General features: G+C 37.7%; 1 protein-coding gene across 2 annotated transcripts in view; it reads right to left on the bottom strand.

The window, feature by feature from the left end:
* The window catches only part of SEPTIN14 (septin 14), a 160,877-nt gene that overhangs the window by 26,872 nt on the left and 108,986 nt on the right, over window positions 1-25,019 (bottom strand). For both annotated transcript variants that reach the window (XM_057315659.1, XM_026515894.4), the window contains 2 exons: window positions 13,728-13,914; window positions 4,312-4,473 (listed from right to left, as the gene is read on the bottom strand). In XM_057315659.1, coding sequence (XP_057171642.1) covers window positions 4,312-4,473; window positions 13,728-13,914 — 349 coding nt within the window. The remainder of the gene's footprint in view (window positions 1-4,311; window positions 4,474-13,727; window positions 13,915-25,019) is intronic.

A 25,019-nucleotide genomic window follows, 5' to 3' on the forward strand; every position in this document is an offset into this window, starting at 1 on the left:
AAACTGGATGCTCTGACTGCCAGGGTAAATGAGGCAGAAGAATGAATTAGTGAGTTAGAGGATGAGATGATAGAAAAGAAGGAAAAAGTGACATGGGAAAAAAAAATCCAATTTCAAGAAATTAAGCTGAGGGAGATTACTGACTCAATGAAACATTACAATGTCAGAATTATCAGGAACCCCGATGAGGTGGAGAAAGAGAGAGGTCTAAAAGATATATTTGAGCAAATCGTAGCTGAGAACTTCCCTAATCTGTGGAAGGAAACAAGCATTCATGTCCAAGCAGCCCATTCTTTGGCTCTCTGTTTGCAGCCGGCTTCCCTGCTCCAATGCCTGGGAACTCTGCAGCACTCAGGGACCCCCATTCTTTTTGTGACCCCGGGGATCCTGAGACCACACTGTTTCACCTAGGATTCTGCCTGCTTTGCCACCTGAGCGCCTTTCAGACAGGAACGTCCCTCACGGAGCAGACGTCCACAAGTTTTGATTTTGTGCTCCATTGCTCTATTACTTTCCAGTAGCCAGCTTATGGAGGCTCCCTCCCCCTAGCTCCGTTGTTTGTCTTCAGATATATGGCCTGGGATTCCTTGCAAAAAGTAGTTGCTTTTCTATTTGTAGAATTGCAGCAATTCTTTTCTTAGATCTCCAGTTGAGTTCACAGATGTTCAGAAAGATTTGATAGCTATCTAGCTGAGTTTCAGGGGCCAGACAAAAACAAGGGCCCCCTACTCTTCTGCCATCTTCCTCTGAAACCTGTTATATTTCTATACACCAATAATGAAGCAGCAGATAAAGAAACCAAGGAATCAATCCCATTTGCAATTGCACCAAAAACGGTAAGATACCTAGGAATATATCTAACTAAAAAAGTAAAAAAATCTATACTCTGAAAACAATAAAACACTAATGAAAGAAATTGAAGAGGACACAAATAAATGGAAAAACATTCTGTGCTCGTGGTTTTGAAGAACAAAGGTTGTTAAAATGTCTATACTACTGAAAGCAATCTACACATTTAAAGCAATCCCTATCAAAATACTACCAGCGTTTTTCACAGAACTAGAACAAACAATCCTATAATTTGTATGGAACCAGAATAGACCCCAAATAGCCAAACAATTGTTTAAAAGAAAAACAAAACTGGAGGCATCATGATTCTGGATTTCAAGCTATGTTACAAAGCTGTAGCCACCACGATAGTAAGGTACTGGGGCTCCTGGGTGGCTCAGTCAGTTAAGTATCTGCCTTCAGCTTAGATTATGATGCCAGGGTCCAGGGTTCAAGCCCTGCATTGGGGTCCATGCTCAGTGGGGAGCCTGTTTCACCCTCTCGCTCTGCAGTTCCCCTTGCTTGTGTTCTCTATCAAATAAATAATATTAAAAAAAGAAAAAGACAGTATGGTACCAAAACAGAAACAGACACATAGATCAATGGAACAGAACAGAGAACGCAGAAATGGACTCTCTAATCTATAGCCAACTAATCTTCAATAAAGCAGGAAAGAATATCCAAAGGGAAAAAGAAGGAAGGAAACACCTCTTCGATAATGGTGCCGGGAAAACTGTGCAGCAACATGCAAAAGGATGAAACCAGACCTCTTTCTTATACCATAAAACAAAAATAAATTCAAAATGGATGAAAGACCTAAGTGTGAGACAGGAATCCATCAAAATCTTAGAGGAGAACACAGGCAGAAACCTCTTTGACCTCAGCCTTGCAACTTCTTATTAGACACATCGCCTGAGCCAAGGGAAACAAAAGCAAAAATGAATTGTTGAGACTTCATCAAGATAAATAGCTTCTGCACAGCAAAGGAAACCATCAACAAAACTAAAAGGCAAACAACAGAATGGGAGAAGATATTTGCAAATGACATACCTGATAAAGGGTTAATATCCAGATCCTATAAAGGACTTACCAAATTCAACAACCAAAAAACAAACTATCCAGTTAAGAAATGAGCAGAAGGGGGGCGCCTGAGTGCCTCAGTCGTTAAGCATCTGCCTTTGGCTCAGGGCGTGATCCCGGCGTTCTGGGATCGAGCCCCACATCAGGCTCCTCTGCTGGGAGCCTGCTTCTTCCTCTCCCGCTCCCCCTGCTTGTGTTCCCTGTCTCGCTGCCTGTCTCTCTCTCTCTCTGTCAAATAAATAAATAAAATCTTAAAAAAAAAAGAAATGAACAGAAGACATAAATAGACACTTTTCCAAAGAACATACAAATGACTAACAGGCAAATGAAAAGATGCTCAACATAACTTATCATCAAGGAAATGCAAATCAAAACCATGATGATATGCCACCTCTCACCTGTCAGGATGGCTAAAATTAACAACACAAGAAACAAGAGGTGTTGGTGAGGATGCGGAGAACGGGAATCTTCTTGCACTGTTAGTGGAAATGCCAACTGGTACAGTCACTCTGGAGAACTGTATGGAGGTTCCTCGAAAAGTTAAAAATAGAACAGCCCTAAGATCCAGTAATTGCACTACTAGGTATTTACCCAAAGGATAAAAAAATACTGATTTGAAGGGGTACATGCACCCTGATGCTTGTAGCAGCATTATCAACAATAGCTAAACTATTGAGACAGCCTAAATGTTCACTGAATGATGAATGGATAGAGAAGATGTGACATATATATATATTTCAGTAAAATATAGAAAAATCAAAGATATTAAAAGTGGATTCTTTGAAAAGATCAACAAAATTGACCAACCTTTAGCCAGATCAACCAAGATAAAAAGAGATTCAAGTTACTAGAATCAGAAATGAGACACAATACCACCAACATTGCAGAAATAAAAATAATCATAAATGAATACTATGAACAATTGCACACCAACAAATTAGACAACTAAATAAAATGGATATTTAGACATTTCTCCACTGATGATATACAAATGTAAAAAGCACATATAAAGATGCTCAACTTCAGTAATCATTAGGAAAATTCAAATCAAAAGCACAGTGAGATACTACTTCACATCCATTAAGACTAGCTATTATTTAAGAAAGAAAAAAACCAGAAAAGCAGCATTGGTTAGGATGTAGATAAACTGCAGTTGTTAATGAAAAATAGCACAGATGCTATGGAAACGGTATGACAGTTCTCAAAAAAATTAAACATAGAATTCCATAAACTCTAACAATTCCACTTCTTGGCATGTACTCAAAGTAATTAAAAGCAGGACTCAAAGAGATATTTGTATAGACATTAAAGGACAAATATCGTATAATTCTGTTCTTAGGAACTACCATAAATAGTCAAATTTATAGACAGACTGTAAATAGACAAAATTATAGACAGACAAAATATAACAGTGGTTTCCAGGGGCTGAGGGGAGGAGTAATGTGGAGTTACTGTTTCTTAGATACAGGCTTTCACTTTTGCAAGGTGAAAAGGGTTCTGTGGATAGATGGTGATGATGGACATACAAAAATGTGAATGATTAATACCACTCCACTGTATACTGTAGAAGATTGAAGATGGTAAATTTCATGTTAGGTGTATTTTCCATAGTTTTTTAAACTCTTAAAAGAAAACATAAATATTTATTACCTTGGATTTGGCGAAATATTCTTAGATATGACACCAAAAATACAAACAACAAAAAAGATAAATTGGACTTCATCAAAATTAAACGTTTGTGTTTCAAATGATAGCAAAAAGAAAGTGAGGAAATGACCAACAGCTTGGGAGAAAATATTTCCAAGTTATATGTCTCATAAGGAACTTGTATCAAGAATACATAAAGAATTTACAACTCAGTGATAAAAAGAAAAAGCTTACTTAAAAATGGATCTTTTTTTCCATTTTCTAGATCCTTATTAAATGGATATAAGCAAACATTTCTCCTGGGAAGATATGCTTATAGCCAATAAGTACAAGAAGAGACCAAATATCATTAATTCTATTTATATGATATGTCCAGAACAAAGAAATCATCTACAGAGAGGGAAGTTGATTAGTGGTTGCCTGGGGTTGGTGAGGAGGAGGTCTGACAGGTCACAGAGGAGAAGAGAAGAGAAGAGAAGAGAAGAGAAGAGAAGAGAAGAGAAGAGAAGAGAAGGGAAGAGAAGAGAAGAAAAGAGAAGAGGGAGAGGAGAGAAGAAAGAAGAAAAGAGGAAGGGAGGGAGGGAAGGGGTGAAGAGGAGGGGAGTGGAGGGGAGGAGAGAAAAGAGATTTCCCACAATAGATTTTAAAGTCTCTTTGTCAGATACAAGTGACAATTTATTACTAATATTGTTACTTATAAATTATATTTTTATTCCCACACAAAACAGAATTGATATTCAGTAGTTAAAAGCTTACATTCATTGAGGAGTTCATCTGAGCAGTAGTTTCATCATCTGTTGGAAACTGATATATCTGGATGCCATTACTAACCAATTCACTCATTATTTTACACTTGAATTTCTGTAAATCATTTTTAGAAATTGTATCTGCTTTGGCAATCAATGGCACAATGTTCACCTGTAAATAAAGAAGCAAACAAAATCTCACCATTGAGGATTTGTTGTCAATCCTGGAATTTTTATGTCAAAACCTCACAAGCTCTGACAATAAATTCTTACAGCTAGATAATCATTGGCTACTACCGTACGTTCCTCACAAAATGGCTTTCCAAAGTCATTAGTACTTTTGAAGATTAATCTTTTATCAGAATTCAAGTTTAGAAGTTTCAAATTTGGAGAGCTGTGGAAAGATGGCGGAAGGGTAGGGGACCCTATTTCAACCAGTCTCCTGAATTGAGCTGGATATCTACCAGACCATCCTGAACACCCATGAAATCAGCCTGAGATGTAAGAAGGTACATCTGGCTCTCTACAAACAGAACATCTCTGACGCTTGGTCTCGAAGTATGAAGTGGGGAGCCAAGAGTCTGTGGGCAGATATCAGGAGATAAATGGAAGGGGGAGGGAGCCTCCATGCTCCTGCGCCAGGAAGGCAGAGCCTCCCACACTGGGGAGCAGCCAGACTAGCACACCAGTAGCAGCAGGGAAAGGTCTTTGGACACCACACCAGACTGAAACCTGGAGCTTGGGAGCACGCGTGCAAACCGGGGGCAGCTGGTGGTATTAGAAGCACAAAGGGCCCAGATGTGCCCAGCCCTGGGAGCGAGGACTGGGAGAGTGGCTGTGGGGCGCACAACCCAGGACACTGCGGGATTTTAGCAGCACCGACAGAAACGGAGTCAGTGTGGCTTGAGGACCTCAGTGAAGAGCAGACTGCGATCTCTCTGTTCTGAAACAGAGGTTTGGATATGGTCACTTTTGCTCTGAATCTCAGAAAAGACACAGAAAGCTACCAGGGGAAGCCGCCAGACAACAAAAGCCCCCAAAAATGTATTCTCAGAGCCCATCTCCCCACTCCCACAGGGGTCAGGGCAACTCTGACCAAACAGGGTTGTCTGAGTATCAGTGTGGCAGGACCCTCCCCCAGAAGGCAGGCTGGAAGTACAAGAAACCCACATCCCTAAGGTCCCTATAAAACAGCTACATCTTGCTTGGGTCATGGTCAATAACTTGGACTCTGTACATTCCCGCAACCACACCTCATCAGAATGACAAGGAGGAGGAACCTCCAACAAATGAAAGAAACAGAGACTATGGCCTCTGCCACAGAACTAATGGATATGGATATAACCAAGATATCAGAAATGGATTTCAGAATAACAATTATCGAGATGATATCTAGGCTTGAGAAAAATAGTAACAAATATATAGACTCTCTAAGGGCTGAAATGAGATCTAATCTGGTCGAACTTAAAATTGCTATGAATGAAATGCAGTCTAAACTGGATGCTCTGACTGCCAGAGTAAATGAGGCAGAAGAACGAATTAGTGAGTTAGAGGATAAGATGATAGAAAAGAAGGAAAAACAGGTGACATTGGTAAAACTAATCCAATTTCAAAAAATTAAGCTGAGGGAGATTACTGAGTCAATGAAACATTCCAATATCAGAATTATCGGGATACCTGAGGGGGTGGGGAAAGAAAGAGGTCTAGAAGATATATTTGAGCAAATCATAGCTGAGAACTTCCCTAATCTGTGGAAAGACACAAGCATTTGTGTCCAAGAGGCAGAGAGGACCCCTCCCAAGGTCAATGAGAACAGACTGACACCACGACATATAATAGAACAATTCGCAAATCTTAGATCCAGGAAAACAATCTTGAAAGCAGCGAAGAAGAAGCGATTCCTTACGTACAGAGGGAGGAACATCAGAATAACGTCAGACCTGTCCATGAAGACCTGGCAAGCCAGAAAGGGCTGGCAAGACATATTCAGGGAACTAAATGAGAATAACATGTAGCCAAGAATACTGTATCCAGCGAGGCTGTCATTCAGAATGCATGGAGAGACAAGGAGCTTCCAAGACCAGGAGAAACTGAAAGAATGTGTGACCACCAAACCAGCCCTGCAAGAAATATTAAGGGGGGTTCTATAAAAGGAGGAAGACCCCAAGAGTGATACAGAACAGAAATTTACAGAGACAATCTATGGAAACAGGACTTCACAGGCAACACGACGACATGAAAATCATATCTCTCAATAATCACTCTGAAAGTGAATGGTCTAAATGCTCCCATAAATGACACAGGGTCGCATACTGGATAAAAAATACATGCCCCATCCACATGCTGTGTACAAGAGACTCACTCTGAACCTAAAGATACATCCAGACTTAAAGTGAAGGGATGGAGAACCATTTTTCATGCCAATGGACCTCAAAAGAAAGCTGGGGTAGCAATTCTCATATCAGACAAATTAGATTTTAAGCTAAAGACTATAGTAAGAGATACACAAGGACACTATATCATTCTTAAAGAGTCTATCCAACAAGAGAATCTAACAACTATAAATATCTATGCCCCCAACAGGGGAGCAGCCAACTACATAAGCCAACTGTTAACCAAAATAAAGAATCACAATAGACAGATCATCTAAGCAGAAAATCAACAAAGAAACAAGAGCTTTGAATGACATACTGGACCAGATGGACCTCATAGATATACACAGAACATTCCACCTTAAAACAACAGAAAACTCATTCTTTTCGAACGCACATGGAACTTTCTCCAGAATACACCATATACTGGGTCACAAAACAGGTATCAACCAATACCAAAAGATTGAGATTATTCGCTGCATATTATCAGACCACAGTGCTTTGAAACTGGAACACAATCACAAGAAAAAATTTGGAAGAAACTCAAACACTTGGAAACCAAGGACCATCCTGCTTAAGAATGATTGGGTAAACCAGCAAATTAAAGAACTTAAGCAATTTATGGAAACCAATGAGAATGAAAACACATTGGTCCGAAACCTATGGGATACTGAGAGGCAGTCCTAAGGGGAAATACATAGTCATCCAAGCATCACTCAAAAAAACCCAGAAAAATCTAAAATACAGACCCTATACTCACACCTTAAACAACTGGAGATGGAAAAAAATTAACAGGCCTAAGCCATGCACAAAGGAGAACTAATTAAGGTTAGAGCAGAGATCAATGAACTAGAAACTGGAAATACCGTAGAGCAGATCAATGAAACCAGAAGCTGGTTCTTTGAAAGAATTAACAAGATCAATAAACCACTTATGGCCAGACTTATCCAAAAGAAAAGACAAAGGACCCAAATTAATAAAATTATGAATAAAAGGGAAGAGATTATGACTAACACCAAGGAAATAGAAACAATCATTAGAAACTATTATCAACAACTATATGCCAATAAATGAAGCAACCTGGAAGAAATGGATGCCTTCCTGGAAACCTATGAACTACCTAGACTGAAACAGGAAGAGACGGACAACCTAAATAGACCAATAACCAGTGAAGAGATTGAAGCAGTGATCAAAAACTTCCCAAAAAACAAGAGTCCAATTGGTAGGAGAAGGAAGGGAAGAATGAAGGGGGGCTAAACAGAAGGGGGAATGAACCACGAGAGACTATGGACTCTGGGAAACAAACTGAGGGTTTCAGAGGGGAGGGGGTGGGGGATTGGGCTAGGCCGGTGATGGGTATTAAGGACGGCACGTATTGCACGGAGCACTGGGTGTTATACGCAAACAATGAATCATGGAACAATACATCAAAAACTAAGGATGTACTCTATGGTGACTAATATAACATAATAAAAAATTAAAAAAAAAAAGAGTCCAGGGCCTGATGGATTCCCTGGGGGAATTGTACCAAACATTCAAAGAAGAAATAATACCTATAATCCTGAAGCTGTTTCAAAAAAATAGAAATAGAAGGAAAACTTCCAAACTCATTCTATGAGGCCAGCATTACCTTGATCCCAAAATCAGGCAAAGACCCTATCAAAAAGGAGAATTACAGACCTACATCCCTGATGAATATGGATGCCAAAATTCTCAACAAGATCCTAGCTAATAGGATCCAAAAGTACATTAAAACGGATGGGTATTAAGGAGGGCACATATTGCATGGTGCACTGGGTGTTATATGCAAGTAATGAATCATGGAACTTAACATTAAAAACTAGAGATGTACTGTATGGTGACTAACATAATAAAAAATTATTATTAAAAAAAAAAAGGATTATCCATTACAACCAAGTGGGATTCAACCATGGGATGCAATGGTGGTTCAACATTCGCAAATGAATTAGTGTGATAGAACATACTAATAAGGGAAGAGACAAGAATCATATGGTCCTCTCAGTTGATGCATAAAAGGCATTTGACAAAATACAGCTTCCTTTCCTGATTAAAACCCTTCAGAGTGTCGGGATAGGTGGTACTGTCCTCAATTTCATAAAAAACATCTATGAAAAGCACCACAGCAAATATCATTCTCAATGGGGAAAAGCTGAGAGCCTTTCCCTTAAGATCAGGAACACAACAGGGATGCCCACTCTTGCCATTATTGTTCAATATAGTACTAGAAGTCCTAGCAACAGCAATCAGACAACAAAAAGGAATAAAAGGCACTCAAGTTGGCAAAGAAGAAGTCAAACTCTCTTCACAGATGACATGATACTTTTTGTGGAAAACCCAAAAACTCCACCCCCAAAGTACTAGAACTCATACAGCAATTCAGTAATGTGGCAGGATACAAAATCAATGCACAGAAATCAGTTGCATTTCTATACACTAACAATGTGACTGCAGAAAGAGAAATTAGAGAATCGATTCCATTTACAATAGCACCAAAACCCATAAGATATCTCAGAATAAACTTAACGAGAGAAGTAAAGGATCTGTACTCTAGAAACTACAGAACACTGATGAAGGACATTGAGGAAGACACAAAAAGATGCAAAAACATTCCATGCTCATGGATCAGAAGAATAAACATAGTTAAAATGTCTACACTACCCAAAGCAATCTACACTTTCAACACCATCCCAATCAAAATACCAATGACATTTTTCAAAGTGCTGGAACAAACAATCCTAAAATTTGTGTGGATTCAGAAAAGACCCCGAATTGCCAAGGAAATGTTGAAAAAGAAAAACAAAGCTGGGGGCATCACGTTGCCTGATTTCAAGCTATACTACAAACTGGTGATGACAAAGACAGCATGGTACTGGCACAAAAACAGACACATCAATGGAACACAATACAGACTCCAGAAATGGACCCTCGACTCTATGGTCAACTAATCTTTTACAGAGCAGGAAAAAACATCCAGTGGAAAAAAGACAGCCTCTTCAATAAATGGCGCTGGGAAAATTGGACAGCTATATACAGAAGAATGAAATTTGACCACTCTCTCATACTATACACAAAGATAAACTCTGAATGGATGAAAGACCTCGATGTGAGACAGGAATCCATCAAAACCATGAAGGAGAACATGGGCTGTAACCTCTTTGATATCAGCCACAGCAACTTCTTTCATGACACGTTTCCAAAGGCAAGGGAAACAAAAGCAAAAATGAACTTTTGGGACTTCATCAAGATAAAAAGCTTCTGCACAGCTAAGGATACAGTCAACACAACAAAGAGGCAACCCACAGAATGGGAGAAGATATTTGCAAATGACACTACAGATAAAAGGCTGGTATCTAAGATCTATAAAGAACTTCTCAAACTCAATACCCAAGAAACAAATAATCAAATAAAAAAATGGGCAGAAGGTATGAACAGATACTTTTCCAATGAAGACATACGAATGGCTAACAGACACATGAAAAAATGTTCAATATCATTAGCCATCAGGGAAATTCAAATCAAAACCACATTGAGATACCACCTTATACCAGTTAGAATGGCAAAAATGGACAAGGCAAGAAACAACAAATGTTGGAGAGGATGTGGAGAAAGGGGAACCCTCTCCCAGTGTTGGCGGGAATGCAAGTTGGTACAGCTGCTTTGGAAAACAGTGTGCAGGTTCCTAAAAAATTAAAAACAGAGCTACTGTATGACCGAGCAATTGCACTACTGCATATTTACCCCAAAGATACAGATGTAGTGAAAAGGAGGGCCACATGCACCCCAATGTTCATAGCAACATTGTCCACAATAGCCAGACTGTGGAAGGAGCTGAGATGCCCTTCAACAGACGAATGGATAAAGAAGACATGGTCACCCAACATTTGCATCAACATGGATGGGACTGGAGGAGATTATGCTAAGTGAAATAAGTCAAGCAGAGAAAGACAATTATCATATGGTTTCACTCATTTGTGAAGATTTTAGGAGAAGGAAGGGAAAAATGAAGGGGGGGTAAGAAGAGGGGGAGATGAACCACGAGAGACTATGGACTCTGGGAAACAAACTGAGTGTTTTAGAGGGGAGGGGGTAGGGGGATGGGCTAGCCCGGTGAATCGTATTAAGGAGGGCACGTATTGCATGGAGCACTGGGTGTTATATGCAAACAATGAATCATGGAACACTACATCAAAAAGTAATGACTTACTGTATGGTGACTAACATATCATAATAAAAAGAAAAAAAAGGGGGAAAAAGTTTCAAATTTCTTTTCTCAAATTTCTTACACTTTCAACACATTTCGAGTTAGTAAAATGTAAGTAGTAGAATAAGAGAGTCAAATTAATTCATTATCAATTTGATTTCTTTACTAAAAGTCAGAAGGGACTTTCATCAATACACTAAATTAATTTCATCCTTCTACCTGTCATTCATTTGCAACACCTTCTCCGTAAATCATATATTTGCTTGTGTTTTCCAAAGGCCACCTAAAAATAATAGGCCTTTTTTTTTGTTACAATAAAGACTGAGTGTATGTATATATGTGTATAATACCTTGCTCACAAATATCTTCATTTGTAATTTGTAAAAAGGTATTCTTTCTTTCTTTTTTTTTTTTTTTTAAGATTTTATTTACTTATTTGACAGAGAGAGAGAGCCAGCAAGAGAAGGAACACAAGCAGGGGGAGTGGGAGAGGAAGAAGCAGGCTCCCAGCAGAGGAGCCCGATGTGGGGCTCGATCCCAGAACCCTGGGATCACGCCCTGAGCCGAAGGCAGACGCTTAATGACTGAGCCATCCAGGTGCCCCAAAAAGGTATTATTTCTATATTGCATATTTGAGGATGAAATTTTTATTCATAAACTTTTCTTCCTAGTTCTACAAAAGGATTACTCCTGTCTCCATGCATTTACATTTTAATAATTAAACTTTGTAGAAATTAAAAATATGCAAAATTATAAAATGTTTTATTACTGTTAAAATAAAGTATCTTATTAAATCATAGCTACACAATGTCAAGTTCTGTAATATAGTAAGAGTGTATAAAAGTCAGTTCTAGGTATATTGTTTTTGTTTTAGATTCTCAAAGTACATTTTAAAAAATCCTTGTACAGGGGCGCCTGGGTGGCACAGCGGTTAAGCGTCTGCCTTCGGCTCAGGGCGCGATCCCGGCGTTGTGGGATCGAGCCCCACATCAGACTCCTCCGCTGTGAGCCTGCTTCTTCCTCTCCCACTCCCCCTGCTTGTGTTCCCTCTCTCGCTGGCTGTCTCTATCTCTGTCGAATAAATAAATAAAATCTTTTAAAAAAATCCTTGTACAAATTTAAGGCCTCAATATAACACTGATTTTCAAATTTTTATCTAATTTAGAGTCTTAAATAATACCTTCCACAGTAAAAAGCAGACAACTAGTAAGGTAGGTTCAAGTCTAACATAAATATCTTGGATTGTTTTGCTGAGAAAGCTATCTTCTAATGATAGTAAAGCCTTAACACATAACAAATAGAAATTTTCCATGTTAATAATTCTTTAGGTGTTCAGAATTAAGGAATGAAAGTCACTTATTGCAGAAGGGAACTGAGCAACCTAGAAGAGAAGACAAAAGACACGCACACAAATCATTGCTCACCCCTTTACGTAATGTTTCTGTAAAAAAAAAAAAAAAGTAATTTTCTATATCTGGAAATTGTTTGATAATAACAGCTATCTATAAAATTAAAAATAAAACTGTATGTCCCTGGTGATTGAATATACTAATAACCGAGAAATTGAGGTAGCCCTTGATTTTAACTAGAAATCTAACTTCTTTCAACAACCTGGTGACATATAAGATTAGGTACAAAATTTCTTTCCAGTTTGAACAATACATAGCAAAAGTCAGACCTTCTTTGATAAAAAGAAACCAAATTTTAGAACTTTTCTCTCTTCAACTTAATAAAGTATAGAAAACATGACATAAACTTTCTTTCATATGTATATTTACCCTCTATTGGAAAAAATATATACATACATATTGCATTCTGAATCCTCTGTGATAGGATCACTAGCCAGGATCATGAAAACTTCATGATTCACACAATCAGTGGTAACAGGTAAATATTAATGGAGCTGTTTTATAGTACTGTAGAATGAATTCAATTTTAAAAATACAAATTTTTAAATGGAACCACAACCTCTATGACTTTAATCACAAAAACCCATAAATTTTTATTTTAATATTTTTTAACCTTTATCTTATTTTCCTAATACATACCTAATTAAATTTTTCTCGAAAGCAAACTAAGGTTGAAATTTATTAAATGCTGTTATGTGTTGAATGTATCATCCCTCTCCCAGTGCATATGTTGAGGCTCTAACCCCCAGCATCTCAGAACAAGACTCTTTAAACAGGTGATTAAGTGAAAATAAAGTCATTAGAATAGGCCCAATCCAATGTGACTGGTGTGCTTATAAGAAGAAACATAGACTTACAGACACATCAGATATGTGCAGAGGAAAGACCATGTGAGGACACAGTGAGAAGGCAGCGATCTATCACTCGGAAAAAGAGGTTTTAGAAGAAAGAAAACCTTCATGGCTTCTTCATCTTGCACTTCTTCCCATAATTGTGAGAAAATAAATTTCTGTTGTTTGAACTACTAAGTTTGTGGTATGTTGCAATGCTATCGCTTGGAAAATAGGAGCAGTGCTTTAAAGATTAACAGAAAACAATATATTTGGGGGTGCCTGGATGTCTCAGTTGGCTAAGCGCCTGCCTTCAGCTCACGTCATGATCCCAGGGTCCTGGGATGAAGCCCCGAGTTGGGCTCCCCTCTCAGAGGGAAGCCTGCTTCTCCCTCTCCCTCTGCCTGCTGTTCCCCCTTGCTAGTGCTCTCTCCCTCTCTCTGTCAAATAAATAAATAAAATCTTTTTTTAAAGAAAAAATATATGTTAACATATTAAAAATAACAAGTTCTTGTATGCAAATACCTTCAAGTTATATATCATCACAAAATAATTATCAAATTTGGATAGGTTGATGCATTTATCTAACACACCTTACTGTCAATGTTCTTCATAGTTAATAGATCAAGGGACTTCAGAGAATGTCCTGTAGGTGAAATGAGGTAAAGGCACACATGTATACGGGAATCATGGTAGTCGACGAAGGAACGCTTAATTTTCAATTCTTCTTGAAGATAGGCCTCAAATTGAGCATCGACATAGTCAACTACAGGTTGATAGCTGAAAAAAAAAAGATTATTTCAACAGATTAGCATGACAGGTTAATAACACCTATTGTCTCTCTTTTTACCATTTAATAAATAGTTAATATGGGGAGCTTGGGGTGATGGTGGAGTAGGACACTGGGCTCACCCCATCCCATATTTACAAAGAGATATCATCCACATCCAACTCAATAAATCAGAGGGAGATCCAAGACTGGCAAAACAAGTTCCACAACTAAATATAGAGAAGAAGCTACATCTGGGGCACCTGGGTGGCTCAGTAGGTTAAGCATCTGCCTTCAGCGTGGATCATGATCCCAGGGTCCTGGGATTGAGCCCCAGGTCGGGCTCCCTGCTCAGTGGGGAAACTGCTTGTCCCTCTCTCTCTCCCTCTGCTCCTCCCTCTGCTTGTGCTCTCTCTCTCTCAAATGAATAAATAAAATCTTTTAAAAAATAGAAGAACCAGCTGCCTCTGAAAGTTTAGGAAGGTCAGAAGCGTGGAGGAAGACTGCCCACGGAAGGGAGGGAGCTGCATGTGCAGAGAGGGGAGAGAAATAGGTCCTCGCACCAAGGAGCTCACACAGGGCAGACAAATCCCCATATCTTTTGGTTTTAAAAACCAGAGGGGCTGAATTTCATGAGTTTGTATAACCACTGGGACTTGGAACCTGGAGTTTTAAATGCCAGCTGACTCAGCACTGGGCAAGCCCAGAGGGGTAGTAATAACTGTAATAGCTGTGTTACTACCCTTAAAAGATAGCAGCCTGTGCATGGTGGTAACATAAGAAATGGCAGTCTACACAATGCTGGGGGCAAACAGGAGACACACCTGTTTATACTGATTTCAGAGCATGTTGGAGACTTCACTGAAAAGGAGGGAGCTGGCAGGTGCCACTCTCTACCCCCATTTCCCAGCATAAACACAGGCCAGCTGCAGGACCTTGGGCTGCACAGACACTAGCTAACTAACTTGTTAGCAATGTGCCATGCCCACAAGTTCTCCTGAGGACTCCCACACTCCAATGCTGCTAGCCTCGGGCCTGGGCTCAAGGAAAATTTTGTTAAGCTGCATAAGAGCCCTGCCCAGCTGCTGGGTGCATAGCCACCATTGCACACCTGACTCAGCTATGTCTACCTATCACCACACACTGTACCCAGCAACCCACAGCCTCTCACACTGAAGCCCAGCCCCCAGCTGCCCCAGCACTTCAAGGGATCCAGCATAAGACTACTTGCATAAAAAAATTTTTGCTAAAGCTTCTGCTCCACCCCCAAGTTCTCCAGCAGGTGCAATCCCTAAGAACTGCCTTGCCTAGGTCCCACTAACAGCATACAGAACAAGCGTAGCCCACAATAGGCAGAGAGTCAGCTCAGGGGACTGAACTGAAAGGAAAAGTGACTCAGACACAAAAGCAGGATGTACAGGACCTCCCCTTCATAAAGTCACTACTTTCAAGAGGAGAAGACATAGCTGACATTCTTAACACATACAAACAGACACAAAGATGCAGACAAAATGAGGAGGCAGAGAAACTTACCCAAATTGAAAGAATAGGACAAGGACACAGCCCTTTCAAAGCAAAACAAATGAAAGAAACATGCCTGAGAGAATTTAAAGCAATGATCATGAGGACTCACTGGAATTGAGAAAAGAGTTCAAGGCATGAGTAAGAACATTAACAAAGAGATAAGGAACAAACAGCAGAGACAAAGGGCACAATATACTAAATGGGAAACATGCTTGACAGAATGAACAGCAGAAAGGAAGAAGCAGAGGAATGAATTAGTGACCAAGAAGACAGAGTAATGAAAGAAAGTAACCAAGCTGAACAAAAGAGAGAAAAAGAATCATGCAAAACAAGAATAGACTTATAGAATTCAATGACTCCATCAAACATAATATCATCCACAGTATAGGACTCCCAGAAGAAGAAGAAAGGGGGGCAGAAAATTTATTTCAACAAATAACAGCTGACAACTTCCCTAATCTGGGGGGAAAACACAGATATCCAGATTCAGGAGGCATGGAAAACTGCCATCAAAATCAACAAAAGCAGATCATCACAGACTCTCATGGCACCACCATTTTCATTCAGCCCGTTGGTGCTGAAACCCTTCAGGGAGCAAAACAGCACCACACAGTGCAATACAGAGCCACCTACAAAAAGCCCAGCCCCCTGGCAAGGGAGGCACATTTCCACAAGGGCAAGGACACATGAGAATCAGTGGAACAGACTCCTCCCCGAGAAGACCAGCAAGGACAACTGGCCCATACCAAGCATACCGGTCATAGAGAGCTACAAAGCTTCAGCTCTTGAGTAAAACAGTAATAGCTTTCATGGTTGTTTTAAGTTCTTTAATTCTTCAGGGTCTTTTTTTTTTTTTTTTAGCAATTTTCGTATTTTTTCAGTTATTTTTTAATTCCTTTTTAACTTTTATGTTTATATACACATCATATATATATACATATATATACATGTATACATACATACATATATATATATACAAGTATATATATATTTATTACTGTTGGTTTCTTTTCATTATATTTTATTGTATTTTACATTGGATACATATGTTTTTCATTTTTTCTATTTTGGAATTGAGTTTCCTTTAACAAGTAGACCAAAACAGCAGGATCCCATTCTTTCTTTTGTTCTGTTTTGCTTCTTGTTTGATATTTTCTAATTTTGCTTTGTTTTTCTTTTCTTCCGGTTTATTTTGTTTTGTTTTGATTTCTGTTGTTGTTGTTGAGGCTATCTTTTCTGTATCTTTCTAATATTCTTTTCTGGACAAAATAATGAGACAGAGAAAAATCCCCCCAAAGAAAGAACAGGAGCTTGTACTCACTGCCAGGGATTTAATCAACATGGATATAAGTAAGAGGTCTGAACTAGAATTTAAAACAACAACTAAAAGATACTAGCTGGGCTAGAAAAAAGTATAGAAGACACTAGAGAATTCCACACTGTAAAAATAAAAGAACAAAAATCTAGTCAGGACAAAATTAAAAATGCCATTACTGACATGCAGTCAAAAATGGAGGCTCTACAACCAAGGACAAATGAGACAGAAGAGAGAGTCAGTGATATAGAATGTAAAATGCTGGAAAATAAAGAAGCTGAAAAGAAGAGAGAAAGAAAACTACTGGATCACAAAGGGAAACTTAGAGAACTCGGTGAATCCATAAAGTGAAATAGTATCTGGATAACAGGGGTCCCAGAATATGAATAGAGGGAGACGGGGCAGAAGATTTATTTGAAAAAAATTATAGCTGAGAATTTCCCTAATTTGGGGAAGGAAAAAGGTATTCAACTTGAAGAGGCACGGAGAAACTCCCTCAAAATCCATAAAAATTGGTCAATACCTCCACATGTAATAGTGAAGTTTACAAATTTCAGAGATGAAGAGAAAATCCTGAAAACAACTCAGGACAAGAGGTCCACAACCTACAAGGGTAGGCACATAAGGCTGGCAGCAGACCTGTCCACAAAGACCTGGCAGGCCAGAAAGGACTGTCATCATATATTCAATGTGCTAAATTGGAAAATATTCAGCCAAGAATACTTTATCCAGCAAAGCTATCATTCAGAATAGAAGCAGAGATAAAGAGTTTCAAAGACAAACAAAAACAAGGAATTTGTGAATACTAGACCAGCCCTACAAGAAATATTAAAGGGGACACATTGAGCAAAAAGAGAGACCAAAATTAATAAAGACAACAAACAACACAATCTATAGAAACAGTGACTTTACAGGTAATACAGTAGCACTAAATTCATATCTTTCAATAATGACTCTGAATGTAAACGCACTAAAGTTCCAATCAGAAGACATAGGGTATCACATTGGATAAGGGGGGAAAAAAAACAAGACCCATCGATATGCTTTTTACAAGAGACTCATTTTAGACACATAGACACTTCCAGGATGAAAATGAGGTGGTGAAGCATTTATCATATTAATGGACATCAAAAGAAAGCTGAAGTAGACATCCTTATACCGGACAAACAATATTTTAAAACAAAGACTGTAATAAGAGATGAAAAAGGATAATATATCATAATAAAACTATCTATACAACAAGAAGATCTAACAATTGTAAATCTTTATGACCTTAAATAGGGAGCAGCCAAATATATAAACCAATTAAAAACAAACCTAAAGAAATTCATTGATAATAATACAATAATAGTAGGTGACTTTAACACCACACTCACAGCAATGGACAGATCATCTAAGCAGAAGATCAACAAGGAAACAAGGGATTTTTTTTTTTTCTGAGTTAGAAGGCTGACTTTATTTTTTATATGCAGTATTGTTTCGGATACTTCTTTGCCATATGTGACTGCAACTGATTTTCTTTTTTTTTTAATTTATTTTTATTTATTTATTTTTTATAATGATTTTTTATTATATTATGTTAGTCACCATACAGTACATCCCCGGTTTCCGATGTAAGGCTCGATGATTCATTAGTTGTGTATAACACCCAGTGCACCATGCAATACGTGCCCTCCTTACTACCCATCACCGGCCTATCCCATTCCCCCACCCCCTCCCCTCTGTAGCCCTCAGTTTGTTTCTCATAGTCCATAGAGGAAACAAGGGATTTGAATGACACAAGGGAACAGATGGATTCAAAGAAGATATATTCAGATATTTCATCCTAAAGCAGCAGATACACATTCTTCTCAAGTGCACGTGGAATATTCTCCAGAATAGATAATACACTGGGTCACAAATCAGGACTCAGCCAGTACAAAAGACTGAGATCATACAATGCATATTTTCAGACCACAATTTTAAAACTTAAAATCAACTACAAGAAAAACATGGAAGAGCATCCTACTAAAGAATGAATGGGTCAACCAGGAAATTAAAGAAGAGTTTTAAAAATAAATGGAAATAAATGAAAATGAAAACACAACAGTTCAGAATCCTTGGGATGCAGCAAAGGTGGTCCTAAGAGAGAAACATATAGCAATACAGGCCTTTCTAAAGAAACAAGAAAAGTCTGAAATATACAATCTAACCTTACACTTGAAGAAGTTGGAAAAAGAACAGCAAATAAAGCCTAAATCCAGCAGGAGAAGAGAAATAATAAAGATTAGAGCAGAAATCAATGACAAATTAAAAAAAAACACAGTAGGACAGATCAATGAAACTAGGAGCTGGTTTTTTGAAAGAATTAACACCCCTAGACAGACTTATCAAATAGAAAAGGGAAAGGACCCAAATAAATAAAATCATGAATGAAAGAGGAGAGATTACAACCAACATCGAAGATATACAATTCTAAGACAATATTAGAAGCAATTACATACCAACAAATTAGCAATGTGGAAGGAATGGATGCATTCCTAAAAACATATAAACTACTAGAACTGAAACAGGAAGAAATAGAAACCTGAGCAGACCCATAACCAGCAAAGAAATTGAATGAATAATCAAAATTTCCCAACAAATAAGAGTCCAGGGCCAGATGGCCTCCCAGCGGAATTCTACCAAACATATAAAGATGAAGTAGTACTGCTTCTTCTGAAGCTGATTCAAAAAGTAGAAAAGGAAGGAAACCTTCCAAACTCATTCTATGAAGCCAGCATTACCTTGACCCCAAAATAAGACAAAGACCCCACCAAAAAGGAGAATTACAGACCAATATTCCTGATGAACATGGATACAAATATTCTCACCAAGATACTAGCTAATATGATCCAACAGTACATTTAAAGGATTATTCAAGATAATCAAGTGGGATTTACTCCTGGGCTGCAAGGGTGGTTCAACATCTGCAAATCAATCAATGTGATGTACCACATTAATAAAAGAAAGAACAAGAACCATATGTTCCTCTCAACAGATGCAGATAAAGCATTTGACAAAATATAGTATCCTTTACTTATTAAAAAAAAAAAAAACCTCTCTGCAGTATAGGGATAGAGGGAACATACCGTATACAAAAAACCCCCACAGTGAATACCATCCTCAACGGGAAGAAACTGAGAGCTTTTCCTCTAAGGTCAGGAACATGACTGGGATGCTCACTCTCACCACTGTTGTTCAACTGGAAGTCCTACCTTCAGCAATCAGACAACAAAAAGAAATAAAAGGCATCCAGAAGAGCAAAGAAGAAGTCAGTCTCTCTCTCTTCGCAAATGACATGCTACTTTATGTTGAAAGTCCAAAAAATTCCACCCCAAAATTGCTAGAACTCATGCAAGAATTCAGCAAAGTTGCATGATATAAAACCAATACACAGAAGTCAGTTGCATTTCTGTACATTAACAATGAGACAGCAGAAAGAGAAGTCAAGGAATCAATCTCATTCACAATTTCACCAAAACCTATTAAGATATCTAGGAATAAACCTAATCAAAAAGGTAAAGGATTTGTACTTTGAAAACTATAGAATACTTATGAAAGAAATGAAGAAGACACAAAGAAATGGAAAACATGGGGCGCCTGGGTGGCGCAGTTGTTAAGCGTCTGACTTTGGCTCAGGGCGTGATCCCGGCGTTATGGGATCAAGCCCCACATCAGGCTCCTCCACTATGAGCCTGCTTCTTCCTCTCCCACTCCTCCTGCTTGTGTTCCCTCTCTCGCTGGCTGTCTCTATCTCTGTCAAATAAATAAATAAAATCTTTTTTTAAAAAAAGAAAGAAAACAGTCCATGCTCATGGATTGGAAGAACAAATATTATTAAAATACCTATGCTACCCAAAGCAATCTACACATTCAATGCAAAGCCTGTCAAATACCATCAGCATTTTTCATAGAACTGGAACAAACAATCCTAAAATTTGTATGGAACCATAAAAGACCCCAAATAGCCAGGGAATTGTTGAAAAAGAAAACCAAAGTTGGTGGTATCACAATGCCAGACTTCAAGTTCTATTACAAAGCTGTAATCATCAAGACAGTATGGTACTGGCACAAAAGCAGACACATATCAATGGAACAGAATAGAGAATCCAGAAATGGACCTTCAACTCTATGGTCAACTGATCTTTGACAAAGCAGGAAAGAATACCCAATGAAAAAAGACAGTCTCTTCAACAAATGGTGTTGGGAAACGTGGACAACCACATGAAGAAGAATGAAACTGGACCACTTTCTTACATCATACACAAAAATAAATTCAAAATGGATGAAAGGCCTAAATGTGACATAGGAATCTATCAAAATCCTAGAGGAGAAAACAGGCAGCAACCTATTTGACCCTGGCCACAGCAACTTCTTGCTAGACACATCTCCAAAGGTAAGAGAAACAAAGGCAAAAATGAACTACTGGGACTTCATCAGGATAAAAACTTTTGCACAGCAAAGGAAACAGTCAGCAAAACTAAAAGGCAACCTATGGAATGAGAGAAGATATTTGCAAATGGCCCATCAGACAAAGGGCTAGTATCCAAACCCTATGAAGAACTTATCAAACTCAACACTCAAAAACAAATAATGCAGTCAAGAAATGGCCAGAAGACATGAAAGACATTTCTCCAAAGAAGACATACAAATGGCCAACAGACACATGAAAAAATTCTCCACATCACTTGGCATCAGGGAAATAGAAATCAAAAACAATGAGATACCACCTTACACCAGTCAGAATGGCTAAAACTAACAAGTCAGGAAACTACAAATGTTGGCAAGGATGCACAGAAAGGTGAGCCCTCTTGCACTGTTGGTGGGAATGCAAGCTGGGACAGCCACTCTGGAAAACAGTACGGAGGTTCCTGAAGAAGTTAAAATAGATCTACCTTACGACCCAGTAATTTCACTACTAGGTATTTACCCCAAAAATATAAATGTATGGATCTGAAGGGGCACTTGCACCCTAATGTTTATGACAGCAATGTCCACAATAGCCAAACTATAGAGAGTACAGATGTCCATGGACAGATGAATAGATAACGAAGATGTGATACATATATACAATGGAATATTAATCAGCCATCAGAAAGGATGAATATTTACCGTTTACATCAACGTGGATGGAATTGGAGGGTATTATGCTGAGTGAAATAAGTCAATCAGAGAAAGACAATTATCATATAGGTTCACTCATATATGGAACATAAGAAACAGTGAGGAAGATCATAGGGGAAGGCAGGGAAAACTGAATGGGAAGTCATCAGATAGGGAAAAAAAGCATGAGAGACTCTTAACTATAGGAAACAAACTGAGGGTTTCTGGAGGGGACATGGGTGAGGGGATGGGGTGATAGGGTGATGGGCATTAAGGAGTGCACCTGACGTGATGAGCACTGGTTCTTATATGCAACTGATGAATGATTGAACTCTACATATGAAACTAATGATTTACTATATGTGGCTAATTTAATTTCAATAAAAAAAATAAAAATAAATAAATACCCATATACAGATATATAATGGAATATTACTCAGCCATCAAAAAGAATGATATCTTGCCCTTTATGATGGATGGAGCTAGAGTGTATTATCCTAAGTGAAATAAGTCAGTCAGAGAAAGACAAATACCATATGATTTCACTCATGTTTTGAATTTAAGAAATAAAGCAGATGAACATATGGGAAGGAGGAAAAAGAAAAGAAGAAAAAAGATGGACATATGCAAAGGAAGAAAAGAGAAAGGGAATGAATCATGAGACTCTTAATGACAGAGAACAAACTGAGGGTTGATGGAGGGATGTGGGTGGGGGATGGGCTAAATGGTTGATGAGTATTAAGGAGGGCGCATGTTATGATGAGCACTGGGTGTTATAGTAAGTGGTGAATCACTAAATTCTACTCCTGAAACCAATATTACACTATGTGTTAACTTACTAGAATTCTTTAAAAATTTGAAGAAGAAAAAGGGAGTGTTGAATCACTATATTGAAAACCTCAAAATATATAACACTGTATATTAGCTAAATAGAATTAAAAACTTAAAAGCACACACAAATTTTTGAACTAAATTCATTGTCTTTTGTGAGCACAGGTCATGGTGCCCCAAAACAATTACAATAGTAACACCAAAAGTCCCTGATCATAGATCACCATAACAAATACATTAATGAAAATTTTTGAAATATTGCCAAAGTTACCAAATGTGACACAGAGTCACAAAGTCACCCAACGCTGTTGGAAAAACCATGACGATAGACGTGCTTCATAGAGAGTTGCCACAAACCTTCAATTTGTAAAACAAACAAACAAAACATATCTGACAAGAACAATTAAGTGAAAAGTAATAAAATGAGGTATTCTTGTATAAATAATGAGGTTAAATAAGTAATCAAAATCTACCAACACAGAGAAATTCATGACCATACGGCTTCAGTATTGAATTCTAATAAACATTTAAGGAAGAATTAACATCAGTACTTAAACTCTTCCAAAAAATTAAAGGAAAAACTTCTAAACTCATTTGAATGGTCAGAATTATCCTGATACTACTACTACTACTACTACTACTACTACTACTACTACTACTAAAGAAAAGAAATGACAGGTCAATATCTCTAATAAACGCAAATGCAAAGTCTTCAACAAAATACTTAGCAAAGTGAATTCAATAGCAAATTAAAAAGATCATACACGATGACAAAGAGGGATTTATCTTCAGAATGCAAGGATTATTCAACATGACAAACTGATTTATAAATGCCACATTGATTGAAAAATAAAAATCATATGACTATTTCAATAGTTGCATAAAAGGTATTTGACAAAATTCAACATCCTTTCATGATTAAAAAAAAAACTCATGAAACTAGGTATAAAAGGAATTTATCTCAACACAATAAAGGCCACATATGAAATCTAAATTGTTGACTTTACTATACACAGCCTAACTGAACATAATGAAAAAATTTATATTCAAATCCAAGTGGCTTGCATCTTAAAAATAAAAAATAAATAAACTGTTGACTTTATAGGCATTGAATTGTTTGTTGTATTCTTTTTAATTTTTATAAAATCAGTAATAACGTCTGCTTTTTTATTCCCGATGTTGGTGATATTTGACTTCTCATTTCTTTTGCTCACTCAGTCTGGTTGAAGGTTTTCAATTTTATCAACCTTTGTATATAACAAGCAAAATTAATTTGCTGATTTACTTGATTTTCTGACCTTTTTCTGTTTTCATCAATTCCTACTGTAGTATAACTTTTCCTCTCTTTTTCTTGCATTAGGGTAAATTTTTGTTTATTTGCCTAGTTTCTTAACATGGAAATTTACAATACTTGGCATTGTCTTTTTTTCCCCCTTTTTTCTAACATAAGTATTTTATGTTATAAATTTCCCTCTAAGCAATACTTCTGCAGCATCCCATAGGTTTTCTTTTTACTTGTGATAAGAACACTTAACAGGAGATTTACTCTCTCATAACAAATTCTTGAACGTACAATAAAGTACTGTTAAATCTTCTATTGTACAGAAGACCTCAAGAACTTGTTCATCTTGCATAATTAAAATATTATATCCATTGAACAGTAACTCTTAATTGCTCCTTCTCCCCACCTACTGGCAAACATTTTACATTCTTCTATGAGTTTGATGAGAAGTTGTGATCAAGAAAGGGAAGGCCCATGGGCATCAGGTCTTAATTTAAATAGGAAGATGTTTACATAGGATGCTTGTTTCAGAATTATCTATTAACCTGTTCATAAATGTTTTATGCATTCTTAATTATACACAATATAGTTTAAATAAGTTTATTCTGTATTATTTCACACATATGTTAGTTATTACAAAAATTCAGTAGTTGTATGACAACATAAGTCTGAGAGGACACTTACTAAACTTATAATAGTGGCTATTTTTGGAAAAAGAAAAGGCTCAAAGTACTTATGTTTGGCTAAGTAGGTTTTCATTTCGTGCGGTGCATTTAAATTTTTACAGAAATAAATTTATTTATAACTTGGATAAGTGATAGAAAACAAGTTATCCAACAAGTAAATAAAGATTTTATTTATTTATTTGAGATAGAGTAAAAGAAAGGGAAGGAGAGAGCACAAGCGGGGAGGGGGGAGCAAGGGACAGAAGGAGAGGGAGAAGCAGGCTCTCCACTGAGCAGGGAGCTCAACTTGGGGCTTGATCCCAGGACCCTGGGATCATGACTTGAGCTGAAGGCAGACACTTAACCGACTGAGCC

Source organism: Ursus arctos, unplaced genomic scaffold (genome assembly GCF_023065955.2).
Source record: "Ursus arctos isolate Adak ecotype North America unplaced genomic scaffold, UrsArc2.0 scaffold_2, whole genome shotgun sequence".
NCBI classification, from domain to species: Eukaryota; Metazoa; Chordata; class Mammalia; order Carnivora; family Ursidae; genus Ursus; species Ursus arctos.